The sequence below is a fragment of the Lolium rigidum genome, chromosome 5 (genome assembly GCF_022539505.1).
Source record: "Lolium rigidum isolate FL_2022 chromosome 5, APGP_CSIRO_Lrig_0.1, whole genome shotgun sequence".
Lineage (NCBI taxonomy): Eukaryota > Viridiplantae > Streptophyta > Magnoliopsida > Poales > Poaceae > Lolium > Lolium rigidum.
Genome location: NC_061512.1, coordinates 206581953 through 206602521, shown reverse-complemented (window position 1 = coordinate 206602521; position 20569 = coordinate 206581953). Strand labels below are relative to the sequence as shown.

Sequence of the window (20569 nt, the reverse complement as noted above, 5' to 3'; positions counted from 1 at the left end):
TATTGGAGGTGTCGCCGCAAGACCCCCCTCCTTTGGTTCCTCAAGCTCTGCTAGGTGGCCGGCCTGTCGTTGAGTTCCCCGTGGGTTGCAGTCTTGGTGCGGTGGAGGTTGTGTTGGTGTGGACATGGTCGTGATTCCTCCGGTGCCGCAGAAGACAAGGCTCCCTCCCCCTGGTTCAAGCTGGCGCTTCGGCTCGACGTTATCTGTGTTGTCTTTTGTGTGGGTTTCTTTGTGCGTGTGGCGCGTGTGCCGCGTGTGTTGTAACTTCTGCTGTAACTCCTAGCCGGTTGATGGCTTCGTTAATTCAAAACCGGGCTCATTTTGAGCTTTCCGTTTATATATGGTTTCTTGTTCCTGGTCATAGAAAGTACAATGACCTAGCGAATCGAGCCCTCAAAATCTGTCGCAGTGGTCTCGGAGTGCCAATCGCCAGAACACTTTCTCTTTCAATGGTGCCCTGTTCTTCAAGAGTGCTCTTTCATAATCCACTTCAACTGTCGTCGGCCGCTCCACCACGCCACGGGCCCTCCTCCCTCCGAGCGTCAACGGCATGGCTCCTCGTGGCAGGTGCCGCTCCTCCGCGGGCTGTCCGCGCTCCCCGTCAAGACCCGCTGTTTCTCCGGCACTCTCTGGGTGCTCGGCTCGACCCGCCAGATCCGAGCATCCTCTGGGTGGTTGCGGCCGACAGCGATCCGCTTCGTCGCCACCATCCGCGACGCCCTGCCAGACACAGCGGTCCGAGGAGCGGCCGAAGCTCCAATCCTTGGTGGTCGGCTCCATACCGCCCCGGTCAAACGACGAACCTGCCGTTTCAGGTAATCCCTGGATCTTGGTTTCTTCGAGGCAGAGCCGGAGAAGGAGCACCTCCCCTCTTTCAGCTCTGCGCGCGCCCATGCCGCCTCCTGGAAACGCTCGCCGGCCGGCTCACCAGCGCGCCCCCAACCCTGCTCGCCTCGCCTTTTTAAGGCGCTTCAACGGCCGCTGCTTCCGCTGCCTCAGTCGAGATCACCGCCGAGCTGCCTGCAGAGATCCCCCGCACTGCATTGAGTGCTGGGCTTGGGGTCACCTGGCTTCGGAGACTGCTCGCAGCCGGGTCGCCCGTCTCCGCGGCAGCTGCGGCAACGTCCACGAGTGCCTCCGCTTCCCAGAGCCGAGGCTGCCCGCCCAGCTGCGCCTCCGCTTCCCGGCGCCGCCGCCGTCCGCTGCCATGATTAGTAGCGTCCTCGCCAAGCCGGCGCCCCGCCGGGCGGCCGCCCCGACCAGCCACACCATCGTCAGGTCGTCGCGCTTCGTCGAGCACCAGTTCTTCACTTTGCGCAGCCGTGGGGTGCTGGTCAAGGCCGTCGATCAGTACCATGCGGCAAATCCGCTGGCTGTCGGACAGGCCATCGAGGAGGAGCTGCGCCTTCCCCGCCACCGCCTGTGTGTTACGCGACATCTGCCAGAGGATTTCTTCATACTCTTCGACGTGCCGGTGGATCGTAACCGTGCGGTCGGGCTCGGGAAGATCATCATCGACGGAGCCACCTTCCTCCTCCAGGCGTGGAGGGAATCTGACCACGGCGTGCTCCAGACCTACCCCCTCCACGTGCGCATCTGCGTGGAGAGGATGCCGCTGCACCTCTGGTCCATCGAGGGGGCTGGGGAGGTGCTGGGCCGAGATGTCCTCGTCGACCGTCTCGACAGCCGCACGTACACCCAGGAAAATACGAGAATGTTCAGCTGCTGGGTGTGGTGTCGGAGCCTTGATCTCATCCCCAGCAAGCACGCCTTTACCGTCTTCCCCGAGGGCGCCGGGCGTGTCGAGGAGATGAACGGCTTCTCGCCTCCGCGGCGTGACGTCGCTCCGCCTCAGGAGGGCTACCTCTTCCATGCCCTGATTCACATAGACCTTGTGGAAGATTGGACCGTGCGGGAGAGGCGCACCACTACATCAGGAGAGGAGCTGCCGTATCCAGCCGTACAGCCATTCACCTGGCTGTACAACGTTGAGGACGGTGTGGACAACCGGCCCATTGCGCGCCGCCGTCTCCTGGATGGCTGTGGCGGGGGTCCCGCGGCATGGCGCCGTAACGACAGGGACGACGATGCCGACCGTCACCGTCGGCACGAGAGGGAGCCTGCGCCACGCCGCGACTTCGCGGGCCGCGCACCTCTGCCATCGCAGGGCGGCCTTGGGGGTTCCCGGCAGCGCAGCCGCACGCCCGTGAGCAAGAGGCGCTTGCTATCGGCCCCGGCAGCCGTTGGTGCTGGGGAGACACTGCCTCCACCGCCGCCGCTCCCACGCTTCGGCCCCCGCCCGCAGCGCTTCGACCTCGACACCATGGCGACCGCAGAAGACCTGCCTCCTTTGCAGCAGCCAGAAGACATGCCTCCTTCGCAGCAGCCTTTGGTCGTTGCGAGGGAGCTCTCTCCGGCCAAGTCCGGCCCCTCCTCGCCATCCCCCATGGACCCGCTGGCGGAGCTGCTAGCCGAGGGCACAGTTGACCGCTTCCAGTGGGTCTCCACCGGCATGGACCCCATGTCAGATGAGCTGGAGGCCATCTGCACGGCCGTGGTGGCCTCTCCCCTGTCCTTCCCGTCGCCTGCTGCGGGGTTCGCGGACATCGCCGACGAGCCATCTCCTCCAACCAACCAGGTCCTCCATGGGCACGCCCCATCCACGCTCGGCCAGTCCTCCCCGCCCGACGAAGCCGACATGGCAATGCAGGTGCAGAGCCTGTCTATCACTGACAGCTCGATGCTGGACGCCCTCTTCGCAGCCCCGCCATCGTCCATCCTGGGTGCGACCCCGCCGAAGGTCGCCGCCAAAGGGAAGCAGGTGTGCACCCCCCGCCGCAGCGCTCGTCAGGCAGGGCTGCCTGCAGTTCCGGGGGCGCAGCGTGCCTCCATTCGCCTGGCCAAGGAGATGGCCATCCTTAGGGAGGAGGAGCAACGCTCTGACGTGGCTGCTGCTGCGCTTGTGCAGCGCTTCAAGACCCCGCTCGAAGACACTGATGTGGACGGCCTCCCGAGGCAATTCTGCGCAATGTCGCGCAGTCGTCCGCCTCCAGAGCCGCCGCCACGGCGCACTAGTTTCTCCATGTATCTGCAACTTAGCTATATTAGGCGACGACCGGCCTTATGCCGGGCCAAGTTAGGTTTACTTTGGGTTTCGTGGCTGGTCAATGTGGGGCGATCATTCTGTGGTTGTGGTTTCTGGGATCGCCCCTTCCCCTTGTATGTTTGGAAGGTGTTAATTGTAGTTCAGTTCGTCGTCTATGCTTGGAGTGCTCCCCTGTTTCCCAATGAGTGACAACCTGTGCCCCATATTCTGCCTGGAACGTGCGCGGCCTCAACAATCCTGCGCGGCGCCTGGCCGTCTCGTGAGCTTGCAAACTCTTCCGGGCAGTAATCATGTGCCTGCAAGAAACTAAACTAGACTTCATCGACGACGCGCTCGCCTGCGAGATCGCTGGTCCAACTCGCCGGTCCTTCTTCTACCTTCCCGCTTTGGGCACCAGAGGAGGCGTTGCCATCTTCTGGGATCCATCCATCGTCCAGATTACTGACCACATGTCCTTGATGTACTCGATCACGGCCACTGTAACCGTCGTGCAAACCGGCATCTCGTTCATCATGTCAACGGTGTACGGGCCTGCGGAGGATGAGGACAAGCCTCTCTTTCCGCAGGAGATGAAGGACTTAGTTCCCTCCAATGGCGAACCTTGGCTAATAGCGGGGGACTTCAACATGATCTACGAAGCAAGGGATAAAAACAACACAAACCTGTGCCGGCGTTTGATGGGGCAATTCAGGGCAGCAATTGATCATGCCGAGCTTCTGGAACTGCGCTGCGCCAACAGAAAATTCTCCTGGAGCAACGAGCGGCAAACACCCACGCTCGTTAACCTGGATCGCATTTTCTGCAACGCTGCCTGGGACGGCCTCTTCTCCCCTTGCTCGGTCCATGCCCTTTCGACGTCTCACTCCGACCATTGCCCTTTGCTGCTTGCCGGTCTCTACACACCCCCGCGGAAGGCTCGTTTCCGCTTCGAGAACTTCTGGCCTCGACACGACGGTTTTGCCGAGACGGTGACCACGGCCTGGCATGCACATGTGACTGCCCGCAATCCGCTGTCGCGCCTTCGGATTAAGCTGGGTCGCACCAGCCGTGCACTTCGGCGATGGAGTAGAGCTCTGTTCAGTGAAACACGCCATCAGCTGCACTTGGCCACCGAGATCGTTTTGCGCCTAGACGAGGCGCAAGACTTACGCCCGCTCACGCCTCTAGAATTCCATCTTAGAAAGGCTCTGAAAGTAAGGATTCTCGGTCTTGCGGCAGTAGATAGAGCGCGTCGGCGGCAGCAATCCAGGCAGGTTGGCTCAAAGAAGGGGACGCCAACATCAGATTTTTTCATGTCAAAATCAACGCGCGCAGACAGAGAAATTTCGTTCACCAATTCACTTCTTCTACAGGCGTCCATGTCTCCCACGACGACAAAGAGAAGGCCCTTCATGACCACTTCGCAGATGCGCTCGGTACTACGGCCGCGCGTCCCTGCACGCTTGCTTGGCAGGATCTCGGTCTTCCCTCCTTGCCGCCGAGTGGCATCGACAACCCCTTCTCCCTGGCAGAAATTTGGGAGGCTGTTAAGGCATCGCCGGCAGAAAAGGCGCCTGGGCCCGACGGCTTCACCGGTGTCTTCTACAGAAGATGTTGAGCGACGATTAAGTGGGACGTCTTGGCTGCGTTCAATCATCTATACCGTCTCGCGGGCGGAAACTTCGCAGCTCTGAACTCTGCCTTCATCTGTCTCCTTCCAAAGAAAGATCAGGTCATGTCTATCAACGACTTCCGCCCGATCAGCCTAATACACTCCTTCGCTAAGCTCTTCTCGAAGGTTCTAGCTCGCCGGATTACTCCTTTCATGGGGGGCTTAATCTCCCACGCGCAAAGCGCCTTTCTGAAGACAAGGTGTATACATGACAACTACCTCTTCGTCAGCAACTTGGCTCGTGCTCTCCACCGCAAGAACAAACCATCTCTTCTCCTGAAGATTGACTTCGCCAAAGCTTTTGATTCGGTGTCCTGGGAATACTTGTTGGAGCTGCTGCAACACTTGGGCTTTCCCTCGCGTTGGAGAGATTGGATCGCTCTTCTCTTGTCCTCCACCTCCTCTTCAGTTTTGCTGAACGGTTCAGAAGGGGCCCAGTTTGTTCACCGCAGAGGCCTGCGACAAGGCCATCCCTTGTCGCCCCTTCTGTTCATTCTGGCCATCGATCCGCTTCACCGGCTGCTACAGCGCACGACCGACCTGGGTGGGCTCTCCCCTCTACCCCTGCATGAGGCCACTCTGAGGGCAAGTCTGTACGCGGACGACGCCATCGTGTTCCTGAACCCTGTCAGGAGCGAGCTTCAGTTACTGATGCGCATCCTTCATGCTTTTGGCGATGCCACTGGCCTGCGCATCAACATTAGCAAGTGCTCCATCACGACAATCCGTTGTGGCGACATTGACCTCGATGATGTCCTTGCGCAGACCGGGTGCCATTCCCGCTCAAGTATCTTGGCCTCCCCCTGTTTCTTGGCAGGCTTTCCTTCGCGCATCTTCAGCTCATCCTTGATCGCGCGCGCGCCAAATTGGCCGGTTGGCGCGGCAAGTGGATCAACGCGGGCGGCCGTCGTGCCCTCTCCGCCTCGGTGCTAAGTGCGCTGCCTATCTTCGCCTTGACAGCTCTGAAATTGCCTAAGCGTTTTTTCACAGCTTTCAATAAGATCCGTCGCTCGTTCACGTGGGGCGCCGAGGAGAACGACATCGCTGGCGGCAAGTGCAAGATCGCCTGGTCCAAGGTGTGCTCACCCATCGACCACGGTGGCTTGGGCTTGCCAAACCTCACGCTTTTCGGTCGCGCCTTGCGCTTGCGCTGGTTGTGGTTTGAATGGACTGAGCCGGAGCACCCCTGGGTTGGCATGCCCACGCCCTGCGATCAGCTGGATCGCGACCTCTTCGCGACGGCTACTCGCGTCCGTATTGGTGACGGAAATAAGGCGAAGTTCTGGGAATCGAATTGGCTCGGCGATGCTCCTCTGCGCCATACCTTCCCTCTCCTCTTTGCTCACTCCCGACGCAAACAGCGCTCCGTAGCGCAAGCTCTAGATGGCAATAAATGGGTGGCTGATCTCAGACATCGCCTCTCGCTGCCAATCCTAGAGGAATTCCGCCATGCTTGGAGAATGATCAGCCTGGCTCCGATCGAGTTGCGAACAGGCGTTCCAGACTCCATCACATGGATTCTCACAAAGGATGGTCAGTACTCAACAAAATCAGCCTACCGTATTCAGTTTGAGGGCCGCGCACGCTCGTCGCTGAAGATGGACGTGTGGAGAACCTGGGGGCCGCCAAAACACAAATTCTTCGCATGGCTTCTTTTTCAGGATCGTTTGTGGTGCGCCGACCGCCTTCAACGGCGCGAGTGGCCCAACAATTACTTCTGTCCGCTTTGCATGCGCAACCTCGAGACATCGGTGCATCTGATGATTGAGTGCCCCTTCGCCAAGCAGATTTGGCATTCTTTGGCGGGTTGGGAACACTGCGAGGGGGTGACCACCGCTTTACAGAGCGAAACTGGCTCCATTTCCGCCTTCCGAGAGAGTTGGATGAAGGCCACACCGGCGGAACACAGGAAGGGTGTGAGCTCGCTGTTAATCCTGACTTGCTGGAGCATCTGGCGAGAGCGCAACGCCAGGATTTTTAGGGACAAGGAGTGCTCATTGTCGCAGATTTCTTGCTGCATCAAGGATGAGGCTCAGGAGTGGGCGTTCGCCGGTGCCAAGGCTTTGCGCAAGCTGCTCTGGGAACCTCCTTGAGCCGTTTTGTCCCCTCTTTTTCATCTTCCATGTTTCTTTTACATTTTCTTTTCTGATTACTCCTGGCCTTAGGGCACTCTGTAAATTGTCTGCTATCTGCTAATATATGGAGCCAGCTATTGCTGGACCTTTCGAAAAAACTTCAACTGTCGCGTGGAAGAAAGCTTTGTACGGAGAAGCTGAAGAGTACTTCCCACTAGCCGCCAGCCAGATCTTCAGAGTTACTGAGTGGAGGCTGAATTCAGCGATGGCTAGCAGATCCGTTAGTTAGCTGCAGCATATATGTGATACATATGTTGGTCTGCAATGTTTCAGCAAACAGAGGTAATAGTGCTGTTATCTGTTGTGCCCGACTAGGTTTTATTATATCTTATACTTTGCTCCCTAAAAAAATGTTCCTCGTAATTTCAGTACTTTGACTGGATGAACAAGAATATGGTGCCCTTTCCTTAAAAAAAACTTCAAATGACTGTTTTTCTTGTAATGGATTTTAGTCCCCCATTAGAACAATATAATATGAGAATACATCCAAGTAAAAAAAGATATATTAATACATCTAACAAAGATACTGTTTCTTCCCCACTCTGTGCTATTGTGCTAACCCCGTCTCCATGCATGGGGCAATAATCGAACAGCCCAACGATGAATCGACCACCCAATGTCCCAAACAACAATGTAAGAGCATCTCCAGTCGCGTCCCCTAAACCGTCCCCCAAACCGCGTCGGATTGAGCGTTTGGGGGACGTGTTTTGTTCGTGCCGCGTTTGGGGGACGTCGCTCCCCAGCCGCGTCCCCCAAACGCCGCCCCTAAACATTAAAAGTATTTTTTTTGGGCTAGAAAGAAACTATTTAATAATATTCAAATCGGTTGAACATAAACAAATTATATATAAAACTTCGAAAAAATATAATTAAATACATATAAACTATCTACTTCTTCTTCTTCGCTGATGGCCCCGCCTCGCCGTCGTCATCGCGGTGGCGCTTCCTGCTCGTCACCTCTTCCGAAGAGGCGGTGTCGGCGCTCGACGCGTCGTCGTCGCCGGTGCTCGTCGGCTGCGCCTTGGCCTTGGCCTTGGCCTTGGCGGCCCTGTCCTTGGCAGCCTTCGCCTTGGCCGCCTTCGCCTTCGCACGGGCCACCGCCGCCGCCGCGGCCTCGCTCTCTTCTTCCTCCTCCTCCCAGCCCAGCCATTCGTCCTCGCTGTCAGGCGGCGGCGGGGAATCGTCGCCGCTGCTCGGCGTCCTGTCTTTGTCCCACCAATGGCGCCAGCCGGCGGGCTTTCCCTCGGCTCGGAGGTGTCGGACGGGAGGCTGGGAGATGTAGCTCATCGTCGCTGGAGGTGTCGGATGGAGGTTTGGATGAATGACGGCGTACGTACGGGTCTTATTGAGCGCGGATGAACGGCGGCGCAGAAGTCGAAGAGAGCAGCGGTTGCTCTTCCGAGGAGTCGGCGCTTCATTCCGGCGGGGTTGGCGCGTCGTCGACGCGGTTGCCAATGCGACGGTTCCGCTTCCTGTCAACTGCACCGTCGCTACGTATGTGGCGGTTGAGCGTCCGAGCCGGCCGACGGGTCGGCCCCGCGCCTCCTCGCCTCTCATTTCGTTGTGTCCGGCGTGCCCGGTGCGTCCCCTGTGGGACGGGAACGGGCTCGGGACGCCGGACACCGTATCGGGCCGCGCCGGACAAAAAAGGCCTTTGGGGCGTGCGGCTGGGAACGATTTTTTGTCCGGCGCGCTCCAAATCCCTTTGGGGGACGGTTTGGGGGACGCGACTGGACATGCTCTAACACTAGCACTCACTCAGCGGAGACAGAAGTTGCAAATCCATGAATCGTGCATTTTGCTTAAGGAAAAAAAAGCTTAATATTACAATCGTATTCCCCTTATTTAGTCTCATTTGGATTCCTTGTTCCAGGCATAAAATAGTCCAGAAAAAAAAAATCGGTGAGAGGCCGGCCTAGCTAGGATAAAGCTAGTGATGCCGCCCCGCTGGCACTCTGAGGCCACTCTTCTCCCAGACGCAGTAGTTGTTCCCATGCGCGACGGCATGGAAGTCCGACGGGATCAAGGTCCCGAGATCGTACCGTGACCCGATCTTTGTGATAACTTTGTCATCAATCATCGCCACATACAAATCTCCCTCGGCAGCGAGGATATTCAGCTTGCTTCCAGGATGAATCCCGTTTCTCGACCTGACCGCAGCCAGTGCGCTGATCTCCTGCTTCAGGTTCCAGTCGAAGACGTGGTCGTAGAACTGCATGCACACTCAGTGAATGAATGTTATAATTCGCATAGCCAGCAGAAAATGTATTGTGGAAGTTGTGTTTGATATTGACGGGCCTAGGCTATGGTGGAGCACTGGAGCGGCTGGAGCTAGTGGAGTACTTACAATGCATGGAACTCCTGGGTGGGTTAGAATGTAGGCGTAACCCTGCATAACCTTGTCAGAGGGGAAGGGCCATGAGTTCTGGGTGGAGCCAGTGTCGTGGTTGTCGACGAAGGTAACGGCCCTCTCCGGCATCCACCCGATCATCCCGGGAGCCTTGCCGCTGCCGTCCTTCATCCGCCACAGCTCGCCCTGCACCGCCGCCTGCAGCTCGCCCTTGGTGGTGAAGTCAAACGCCGAGGCCGGCCCGCCCACGGTCTGCGCCCAGTTCACCAGCTCCTGCCTGTCCACGTCCTGGTTGCGCGACGGCTCGCCGTTGCCGTCGTAGCGCAGATTGCTCCATATCTCCGCCACCACGAAGGTCGGCTTGGTGTTGTCCACGTAGACCTTGGCGACGTCGGCCGAGTACCCCTTGGCGAAGTCGAGGCGCCATCCGGCGAAGCCGAGGTCAGACTTGAGCCAGTTGAGCCAGTCAGAGAGCTCCTGCTGGACGCGCGCGTTGAGGTGGTCGATGTCCGGGGCGGCAGCAAAGCCCGCGCCCGTGTCACGGTGGCCGCGGCCGTTGGAGTACTGCGTGTCATCGCTGCAGACCATGTCGGGGCCCCAGTCGAGGCGGCTGTCGGCCGTGCCACCCTCGAAGACGCAGTAGATGCCACGGCTGTCCTTGTAGTCGGCGCACCGGTGGTTGATAACGATGTCAGCAACGCACTGGACACCCTTGGCGCTGAAGGCAGCGATGAGCGACTTGAGCTCCGCCGCGGTGCCGTACTTGGAGGCGTTGAGGTCGTAGAGCCGGCCAGGCATGTACCCCTGCGGTGCCACAGAGTGCGACGGCGGCGGGAGCCAGACGTGCGTGGCACCGGAGGCGGCGATGTCGTTCACGTGCCCTTCCAGGAAGTTGTACCACCCGCCTTGCTTCTTCCACGACTCCCAATTAAACCCCTGCATGCATATACACATTTAGAAATTAGAATCTTGGATCCACAGGTATGATCTCAGACCAAGGTGTGGATGGTCGCGTGCCTGGAAGAGGATCTGTGCTTGGGCCAAGCAGGATCCCAGGCAAAGCAACACAATGAGCAAGAGGCTGGCCGAGTGCTTCCCCATTGCTACTCTCTGGCTCTTGCTAACGATCTGCTGTTTGAGCTGTGGTGTGGATTGCCATGATCGACCGTGCATGAGAATTTATAGGCGCAGCCCGGCGGGCACTTTTGGGCCAGTGGGTCGATCGAATGGATAGGTTCCGTTGCTCCAAACGAGAAGAGCAACGGCTTATCTCCATGGTGCTGCGACCCGGCTCATTCATTACGAAATGGATAGAAAGGGCAGCGTGGTAGGCTCGGATTGCGTGTTGCGCGCAAAGGACGCAGCGAACAGAGTATGGGTTTTCCGTTACAAGGGACACCTTTTAGGTACGTTCGTGCGGCAGTGTGTTTTGTGACTTTCATCCGACTGGGATTTTTATATCTTCAAGAAACATCAATGAAACTGACGGAGAGCAAGGACCAAAATGTTTAAAATGGTCCGTTTGAGACGACTCGTGGACACGTCACAGCCCATGCATGTTTTGGGGTGGCTGTGCACCCAAGGGTAGTTCGCGCAAATAAATAGAAGTACAAAAAACAGTCAACTTGATATATACATATATTGGGCCACAAAGGTTAACTTTGAAAAAGGAAAAAAAAAACATATTAACGGCATCTGCGGCAGTGGAGGCGATGCCGGCTGGTGGAGGTCCTTGTCTTCGTCGTGCAGTGGCGGCCAGACATTATCTGCCGGCGGTGGAGGTGGGAGCAGCCCTGGAGTGGCCAGTGGTGCCGCAGCCTACATCGTAGTATACTAGATGGCCTCGTCGAGGCCAACCCCATTCGCCAGCTTCCCTGCCTGGAGAGCTCGCTAACGCACTGAACTCCTCTTCCTCGGTCGTTGGAGGTACCTCCTCCATTGGCGCCTCCTCATCCTCTGGCAAGTCCTCCACTGCCAGCTCGTCCTCCGACGGTGGCAGCAGCGGCTATGGCGGGTCCACGTACTGGGTGAACGCACCGTGGTACTGCGACCAGCCAACTGCCTGCGCTCTAGGGTGGGGATATGTACTCCACCCACACCTCCTCATTGCCGGCGGTTGTTCTGCTCCTCCTCCTTCACCGTTGGCATATGCTCCACCTCATCCTCCTCATAGCACTTGCAGACCTCCAAGTAGGCCTCGATGGTTTGATGCTAAGTGACATGCTCGGCCTTGAAGCACATCGCCCACAACGATGAATCCACGAAGCAGATCTGGCAGGAGAAAGGCCCGACGCCGGAGGATCTCTCGGCTGCAAGCCAGCTTGGGTGGCTCGTCGAGATGACCGACACAGGGTGCCCGGTTCAAATGCCACCAATGTGGCAGGTGGACATCTGGACATGTCTGTAGCTGGCTAAGCTTACACGAGCCGCTCGGATCATGGTGCGGGAGGTGGTCGTTGTGGCGGCACATGGAAGAAACAATGGCGGCCACCAGATGAGGAGCCCGCCTCGTGGTCGCTGCGGTCGGGAGGAACCACCGGTTGCCCATCGCCAGGGCGAAGAGGTGGGTGGACTGCGTCGGTTCCTCCCCCTCCGTCGCTAATGCGTGGGCCTGTGAAGATGAAGGGAGGACACACGCGGACGCACGCGCTATCCGTGGCCACCACAAAGCCAGCCCAAATTTGGGCTAGAAATGGAGGTTTGGGCCGAAAATGGGGGCTGAACGGGATAGGTTCGACCACGCGGTCCATTTGAGATGCCTCGTTGGGCCTTGCCCCCGGCTAGTCAGACCAATTCGGATGGCCACTATCCGTTTGCGAGGCACAGTTGTAGTTGCCCTAACAACTAAGAGCATCTCTAACGTAACAGAAGATGTACAATAAGGCGGTGATGTAAAAACTAAATTGATGTACATTTTTCACATCATGTGATGCATATTTAGGTAAGTGATGCAAATATACATCACCACCTAGGTGACGTAAAACAAATCCCACCCACCCTGCGTGCAGCCCAACCGCCACGCCAAATGTTCCCCGCATCTGTGACCGTTTTCGTCGATCCACTCGCCTCCATCCAGCTCCATCGTCAACTTGGTGACCGGGAGCTCCGCATCGACACACTGTGCTGCCCACTCAAAGGAATCGACGCGGGGCACCCTAGTTCTTCGCCTTTTTTTTTTAGATATGGGAGCATCGCCCCAGCCTCTGCATCAATAGATCACACGGCTAATTTTATTAAACTAAAAGTACGGGAAAAAGTACACAAGGTTCAGTATTACACTCATGGCCTAGTTCTTCGCCTGTGTCGCCGTTGTTTTGAAATCCGGCCGCCGTCCATCCACACACGCTTAGGGTGCGCTTGCGGTCCTCGTGGTCCTCGTGGACCCTTTTCCCCCTCAATCTCGCTCTAAGTCACCATCCCAACAAGACCTATTGTGCGCTGAAGCTCGTCGCTGGAGCCCTTCTAGCGACAAATATGTCGGCGCTGCCACTATTTGGTTCGTCACGAAGCCCTGCGTTGAACTTAAACCACCCGTGTCCCTGCTCACTCTCTTTTGTCCCTGCTCACTCTCTTTTGTCGAGCGCGTGCTCAATCGAAGAGCAGACACAATGTTGACATCGTGCTCACATCCCACTGACGTCAGCCATATGTTCTAGTTCGGTGCCCTATTTTACATCATGTTGTAAACCAAGAACTGCACAGGTGACCTATATTCCACTTTTTGGTGATGTATAATTTATACATCATCTTGAATAGATGCTCTAAAGACCGTATATTGCATAAGTATAGCTGAAAACCTTCTGACCAATTACACTACCTATGTCTGGATGGTACCAACACACAAATTCACAACAAAGATGCATGATATCACTCGCCTGGACACTCTTTTTATTTCATTTTCTATAGTAGAAAAAACAATGCTCTTTAAGCAAAAATTCGAGAAGTGTGGGTACCTTTTTTTTACATTTTACAACTGCTAGCTCCTGGAATCTCTTTGCAACGTAGATCTAAGTATATAGTTCCTCGGTCAGAAAACACTCGTGCGCTCTAAAAATTGATCGATACATATAAATTAGCTTGTGAAATATCATCTGTTGTAAGCGGGAAAAAACTGGGTGAGGAAGGCTACATGATGATCACCATTCACCGTCTGCATCCCTCATTCGTGTTGCTCATATATCTGCATGTAGGCTTCCGAGAGAGCTACCATCTGTGGAAGGGTCTCGATGACATGGAGATCCTGCATCTCGTACCTGAGGTAAAAAGTTTCTCAAATGATTTACCAGGTTCCATGCTGAGGCTCGGAAATATATGTGCAATGAATGAGTTAAACAACACATACCATGCCTCTTCCGATTTCCGCTGCACAAATACTCTGTGGCATCCTTCTCCCGGTTTTCCATCGTGTACAATGTTGGCTACCAGATCATACTTTGAGAGGAGCTTCTCATTCTCTATTGGCTTAGGCAGTGGAATGTAATCCTTCAACTCCAAGTTCTTCACAGGAAAATTTACTGTTACACGGCACAACCAAATGCTCTTACGATTGGTGAGTTACCACGGGGATCTTTATATGCATATTCAATCAAGAAAACATGAAACTTACCTAGTGTAGGGTTTTTCTCTACAAAGAAGGTATTTTTGGTAAACCGCCGCATGTGAAAGATCATATACTTTGGAAGTCGCATGACTCGGTACCTCACCCGAGAAATAGATGGCCGCACCACCTCTGTAACTGCCTCGCCATCAAACTTCTTCAGTATATTAAACAGCGGTACCTGAACACCAAGCAAGTGTTTGAATTAGTACCAATTACCAAGATACAGAGAGCTAAAACACAAGTTTCAATGTTAAAAGAATTGTAATTTCATGAGGTGTATAAAATATATTTCTTCAGTGAGTGTGAACCATATATTCCTTCAAGAAGTCTGGACCTAGATTCACACTGTTTAGGCAAAGAGTCATGTCAATAAGCGCTGAAGTTGCCCCAGATGCTTAATTTACCCAGCATGTGAGACCCATCAACATATAGCTACATCCAAAAGAGACTCCATGAAATACACAACCTCCATGCAACTCGTAAAATGGTGAGACACAGGAAAACTTGAACGCCAATATACGAGCAAAAGAACTTGTGGACACACCCTTGCAAATGGCAAGGTAGAAAGAAGCAGATGAAATTGTACAACTAATCTCTACTAGTATGAGAGTACTAGCATGAGAGCGCTAGCGGTGGTGTCCCTGGTGGGTGGTTGGTACGTTACACGTCTCCCCTCCCACACGGAAAAAAATTGGCGACCTCCCTCTGAACCGCGCCAGGCAGAAAAAGGCGTTCCCAGAAATAACCCGGACACACAATCCAGCCAGGCACGGCCGCACGACTCCCCCTTCTTATCTCCCCACTCGTCAAACTCCATGGCTAAGCAAACGTCCTCGCATCTTCCACTAAATTCGCCAATCCCAGGCCTAACCGGTGTCCCCACAGTTGATCCCCTCCACCGATATGCTTGAATCGAGAAAAGCTCCTTCCTCGATGATGGATGCGGCAGGCCAGCCAGGACGCAGCGGGGATGTGGCCTTAGAGAGCGCGCGGTCCGAGCCGAGGGCGTGTCCGGATTTGTGTGATGCTTTGATGTTTCTATGGAGGGTCAGGAGTACAAGGAGAGTTTCCAATAGATTGAATTAACCAGGACAGAGACTCGGCAGAAGAGGGAGGAAGCCTGCCAGGAGATGGAAAAGGTGGTGCAGGCCACCACACGGCCCAAGTGCAAGGGGCAGGATTGCGGGGATGACATATTTCAAGCAATGACCAACAGATCAAGGACCTGCTGCAGTCTAGGGCTTCTATCTAAATGCCTCAACAGTACATTGTTGGTGGCTGCGCTCGGAAGAAGAGGAGTTGGCTCTCGGAGGAAGAGAACGATTGCAGTCCTCGGTACAGAGCTCCTCCATGGAAACCTGTAATTTTTCATGTGCCCGGCCATTGACGAGAACCCGGAGGACGCGCTGTTTGGGAGACCGCCCTTACAACTTCTTCCTCGTCAGCTGCGAGGAGTTCCGCAAATACCTCGAGTCCCAGACCGTCTTTACCGGTATATGGGCATCTTTTCATGAGTTCTAACAACGGAAGCACGGACTAACCAGTTCTGCTTTTTCTGTTCATAACCAATTTAGTAATTCAGGTTGTGCTAGCTATTGCAGTCAAGACAAGCAAAGTTTGACCAAACATTAAGAAAACACTATCTACAGCTATGAAAGGTCAAAGTATGCAAAGTTTGAACGAACATTAAGAAAAACTAATCTACAGCTATGAAAGCTCAAAGTATGCAAAGTTTGACCAAGTTTATAGAAAAAATCATTAACGTGTAATATAGAAAATCAATATCGTCGGATATGTCATGAAATATATTTCCATATGATATCTACATAATATCCTAGGTGTTGATAGTTTTTCTTAAAATTTGGTCAAACTTTACTTTGTTTGACTTTTCAAAAATAATAAACCTTATTCATTGGAACAGAGGGAGTAGAAGATAGGCCTACCGCCAGGTGAAGTCTGGAGCTCTAGGCAGCAAAACTTGAAAAAAAAGTAGTCTTACATAGGGAACATAAAAATTGAGAGAGAAGACCTCAAGACTCAAGTCTAGCAGCTGGACTACAGGGAATCAAGTCTTGCTGATGTATCAGTTATTCAGTGTTCTAGATAACTGAATAACTCAGTTGGTTCTTAATGTACAACCAGAAAAAAAATCGTCGTATGCTATATATCTTACTAGTTTAGCACCTGTTTACGTATAAAACTTAACACATGTCATGCAATTCCAGCAAATGTCATAAGACTGGAAAACAAACCTGTGGAATAATATTTTTCTCCATAGCATCTTTGAAAAGAGGTGGAGGTGGAAGATCAAGACTGAGCATTAAGAATGGGACCCTAGAAGTTTCCGTGTCCAAACCGTTGATTGTTGTTTCAATCTGTGAACCTGCCTCACCATTCTGCTGATCTCCCAATATATGATGCCTGTGAATATCCTTTACAACTTCAAGTTCTCCCTACCAAAAACAAGTGTAACCAGATAAGCTACCACAAGTTTTATCAATTACACTGTTGATACTTAAGAAACTAACCTGAAAGCAATCATATATGATGCTCCAATTTTTCTTCTTGCAACTTCTTAGCTTGGCATGCAGTGTGTTCAAGAGCCATGACATAAATTCGACTGGATCAGACTGGACACCAATCTGAAACCTCTTTTCGCTGGCCTTCATAACTGCTTGAAGGAACTCATGTGGACTAATTTGGCCCTTGAAGTTCCTAGCATGCCAAATCTTGCGAGTTAGTTCTCCAAAGCGATGAACTAGTGGAGATTTGCTATGCTGGTAATTTTCAGGTATAAGAAAGAAATTTCTGAAAGGAGTAATTCGCATTAATGATTGTATGGTGACGTTCACAAAGTCAGTCTCCTTAATGTTGTTAAGACCAACCTGCAAAAATCATCAGAAAGGCGATTAATAGCAGATGATAAAAGGCGTCAACACTAACTCTGAAGTCACAATTGCCCAACTGCTTACAAATTTCCTTAGATTCAAGTGAAATCAAGGTAAGGTTACACCGTGGCATTTATATAACATGACTCCATGATAATTTGATGAAAACCCATGAAAAATCAGATATCGAATAAAAAATTAATGACACAATGTGAATTTGTTTCTATTCAAGACAAGATAATTCTAGGCTTCCATTACAATTTTTTATGAAATTTCCCCAATGCGCTTACATTTTGCTATTACGGAAAACATCCACAGCAATAATATTTAGAGCAATAACATTCATGTTTTGCGACAGCGCAACAACAGAAAACAAACCATCAGTTAGTTTCAAAGTACGTACCATTCCAGGTAGATAATTGGAGCCATCCAGAGCCCTTGACCACTGCCTGTTCTTATCAAGATTTAGAACCAGCTCTCTTGTGAACCTGCCACATCATACTAATCAGTGAAACGTAAAGCTTATTACCAGTTATCAACAAAGGCAACAATAAGCAAGTGGCCTTTGGAATATAATGTCAGAAACAGCAAATGGTCACCTTGGATTGAGAACATGTCGAATATCATCTAGTGATGGATCGTTAATCTCATATCCATCAGGAAGACAATAAACTTTCTCAGTTTGAAGGTTAATGAACACATGGTGGCCTGCCTCAAGGCCGTGGGTATATGCATATGATTTTAGCCCTCTTCCTTGGTAATACTTCCCACAAACTAGGCATGCATACACATTCAAATTTGATAAGGAGATTGAGCAGAACTTTTCAAAGTCGAAATTAAGGACCTACAAAGTAGAACAAAATATACCCAGGCATCAACAACCATGAGAGCATGCAAAATGGCGAAAGAAGGAATATAAATAACACATATGCGCAAAGTGTATAGGTTGAAAGTTATCTAATATATTAATTAACCTGCACAGTGTATCATGCTATGCTAGGGATCCTATCATAAAAACAATTTATGTAGGACAGAGTTAACGATCTGTCAGGAGTTTGTATGTTGTATATAATAGCATATTTACCAAACGACTATGCAGATTTGTCCACATACCAAATCATGGCTTTTGTAGTTCATATGCTACACCCAAGTAATCAAAGGAAATTAACAAAATCAGAAATCAGGCACTTGTGGGGTCCGCATTTAAAATCTTTCACTTTCTTTTGTCAAAAAACATAAGTTGGCTACATGTATTTGCTATTCTTGATTAGAAAACAGTGATCAAGTGGGGTGAATAATTTCTTGAACACATGTAGAAGCATGGCATCAGGATTCATGAATCACTAGGGTAAAAAATCCCCTCAGAATTATTTGAGCAGAAGTCTATCTTCCTTCTTATAGCATACAAATCACTAGCATACCAATACAATCTACATTGCTTCTTAAGTGAACATGCTTAGCTGTTATATATACCATACAACTAATCTACTCGGTATTAGAATTCAGTAGTACGATAAAATTAAATGCTTAAATCTAAGTTCCAGGTCTACATGTTCTTCAGCAGGATAAAGTCGCATCATATCAGCGACAAATAGTTAAGCTACTGTAAGCGCATTTGGCAGATCTCAGGTGATTCTTCAGCTGTGAAAAAAACCCACCATGACCTACTTTTTTTTTTTGAGCTGCACCATGACCTACTGAGACCAACCCTATCCGCACCAAACGGCAGGCAATCGAACACCATCCAAAAATCCAGTACACAAAAAAATTTGTTATACCTGTCGATTCACGGTGTCGAGGTAAGGGCAGTCCATCCTCCTCTTCGCGGGGCCGCCTGTCCGCGTGCCCCCTCGGCTCTTCCGCCACCTCCTCCTCGTCCGCGTAGCTGGCGAGCTCAGGAGCGACTCGTCCGCGAGCGGGCGCTTCCCGCGGCCAGATTCTCCTCCTCGCGCTCGCGATTCGCCGCCGGCGATCGCCTACCCTAACTGCGCAGCGTGGGAGCGAGGGGGGGAGCGACCGCGAGAGGTTTTGTGGAGGCTTCTCGACAACGCGAAAAGGTTTTCTAGACCGGCAGCATCTCGTGCGGCCCAGTAACCGGTACCGGTTTTTATAATGGGCTGAGATTGGATGACGTTTTAATAAAAGAGAAGGCATTGACTGACTTAGGCCTCTTATCCATCCATACGTTCTGCATCCAACGTTTGCTTCGGGAAATCCTATACCCCGCTCACGGGAAATCCTATTTGACGCCCGCTGCGTCTGTTAGCGTGGAAATGCCTGTGTCGACCGACGCAACGGACCAGCCCACCTAGTTAGCGACGGGGTTGACGGAAGGAGGAAGATGACGCCAAGATCGACCATCGAGAGGAGCTCGTCGCCGACGAAGACGATGCTGCTGGCCGCGGCATCGCCGACAGAGGTGAGGAAGAGAACTTAGGATTTAGGGTGGGTGGGTTGCAGGTCGGGGAGCTCGCCGGTGATGAGATCTTGGGGTTTTGGGAGGGGGTGCAGGGTGCCGCTCGAAGTTGGGGAAGGGGGATTTAGAGGGAGGCCGGACGGCGATGGGTTGTGGTGGAGGAGGGAGGAGCGGTGAGGCTCCGCGATAGCAGTGCCGGCGGCGGCTGGCGGCCTGGCCGGCGGTGGCAGCGGGGGAGGGGGAGGATAAAGTTGCGTTTTGTTTAATGGAGAAAATAGGGAGGAAGACGACGATCGGTAGCGGGCCGTGGCCCAACAGCTATGTCTGCGTGTGTCCATGCGCTCGCGGACACAATAGGCGTTGCATAGGAGCTCCCCGCTCGTGTGCAAGCGGGATTGATGCTGCTCATGTGCATGCGGGATTGATGCGCGCACGCTCCTGGATCGCTTTTATTGGGTCGACCCAATCGGCCAGAGAGGTTATATGCAGTTTTTCCTATTAATTGCAACTGTTTAAATATGTTTCAGATTTTAAACTTTTTAGAATTTTAAAAAAAATCATATCTAAAAAAGTTTGGACTACAAAAATGTAAAATTTTGAAATTTTCTCATATTTGAAAATTGCTTGAATTTGAATTTGCTCGAATTTGAAGTTTGCTCGAATTTGGAAATTTCTCCAACTTGAAATTCGCTTGAATTTGAAATTTACTCATATTTAAAATTTGCTCGAATTTGAAAAATATGTTTAAAAACAGGGAAAAAGCAGGAAAGGAAAAAAGGACAGACGAGGGCCTGCCTAATGCGGGCGCCATCGAGCAATTTTTGGAGTGCAAGGGTTCTCTGAGAAACTATAACTAGGAGGTACTTAGGCCATCTCCAACGGTGTGCGCAAATGGATGAGGAGAGCTGTCTGCGATCGTGGGGTCGAAAAATGTGTCTCCACTAGGCCCAGTGGTCAGATGCATAGTGACCGGGCCGTCACCGGGACGCAAACGCGGCGCATATTTGCGTCTCGGCGGACGATGCGCGGTCGCGCCGCATGACCGCTCGGTTTTCCCACGGGCCCGCCTCACAGCGACCTAGAAGCATGTTTCGAGCGCATCGCTTCCACGGCCGTCGCTTTGGCGATCTTTGCTTCCGCGTATGCATCGCAGCCTTCGTCATCAATGCCGCCGCTTCGTCCTCTACACGCGCACCGATGGGCGGTGGCTGGACTTCTGCGCCACCATCAATGGCATTGTGTCCCCTGCCCGTTCGGCCTTTAAAAGGCGAACGACATTGTCCCTACCATCGCCCACAGCACCGACACCTCCGCTCTCGTCCTCACCACCGCGCGCCGCCGCATCACCATGGGGAAGAAAACGCATGACTCAGAGGCGTTCGGCAGTGGCGTGAAGAAGGATCAGCGGCTGAACAGGGTGCCG

At 52.7% G+C, this 20569-nt stretch overlaps 1 protein-coding gene and 1 pseudogene across 1 annotated transcript; both read right to left on the bottom strand.

Moving 5' to 3' along the window:
* Positions 1-8822: 8822 nt before the first annotated feature.
* LOC124651903 (alpha-amylase isozyme 3B) lies at positions 8823-10343 on the bottom strand. Its single transcript, XM_047190919.1, has 3 exons — positions 10260-10343; positions 9240-10178; positions 8823-9104 (listed from the first exon to the last, which is right to left on the bottom strand). The coding sequence occupies exons 1-3, from the start codon at positions 10341-10343 to the stop codon at positions 8823-8825; spliced, it is 1305 nt and encodes a 434-aa protein (XP_047046875.1).
* Positions 10344-13379: 3036 nt separating this feature from the next.
* On the bottom strand, positions 13380-18884 carry LOC124656988 (annotated as a pseudogene).
* Between the last annotated feature and the right edge of the window lie 1685 nt (positions 18885-20569).

What these genes read in the sequence shown, in the direction of transcription:
- LOC124651903 (XM_047190919.1), bottom strand. Translation starts at nt 10,343, where the DNA reads ATGGGGAAGCACTCGGCCAGCCTCTTGCTCATTGTGTTGCTTTGCCTG. An exon ending in AAGCACAGATCCTCTTCCAG is followed by an intron (nt 10,179 to 10,259) that starts GCACGCGACCAT and finishes ATATGCATGCAG; the next exon opens with GGGTTTAATTGGGAGTCGTG. An exon ending in ACCCAGGAGTTCCATGCATT is followed by an intron (nt 9,105 to 9,239) that starts GTAAGTACTCCA and finishes GTGTGCATGCAG; the next exon opens with TTCTACGACCACGTCTTCGA.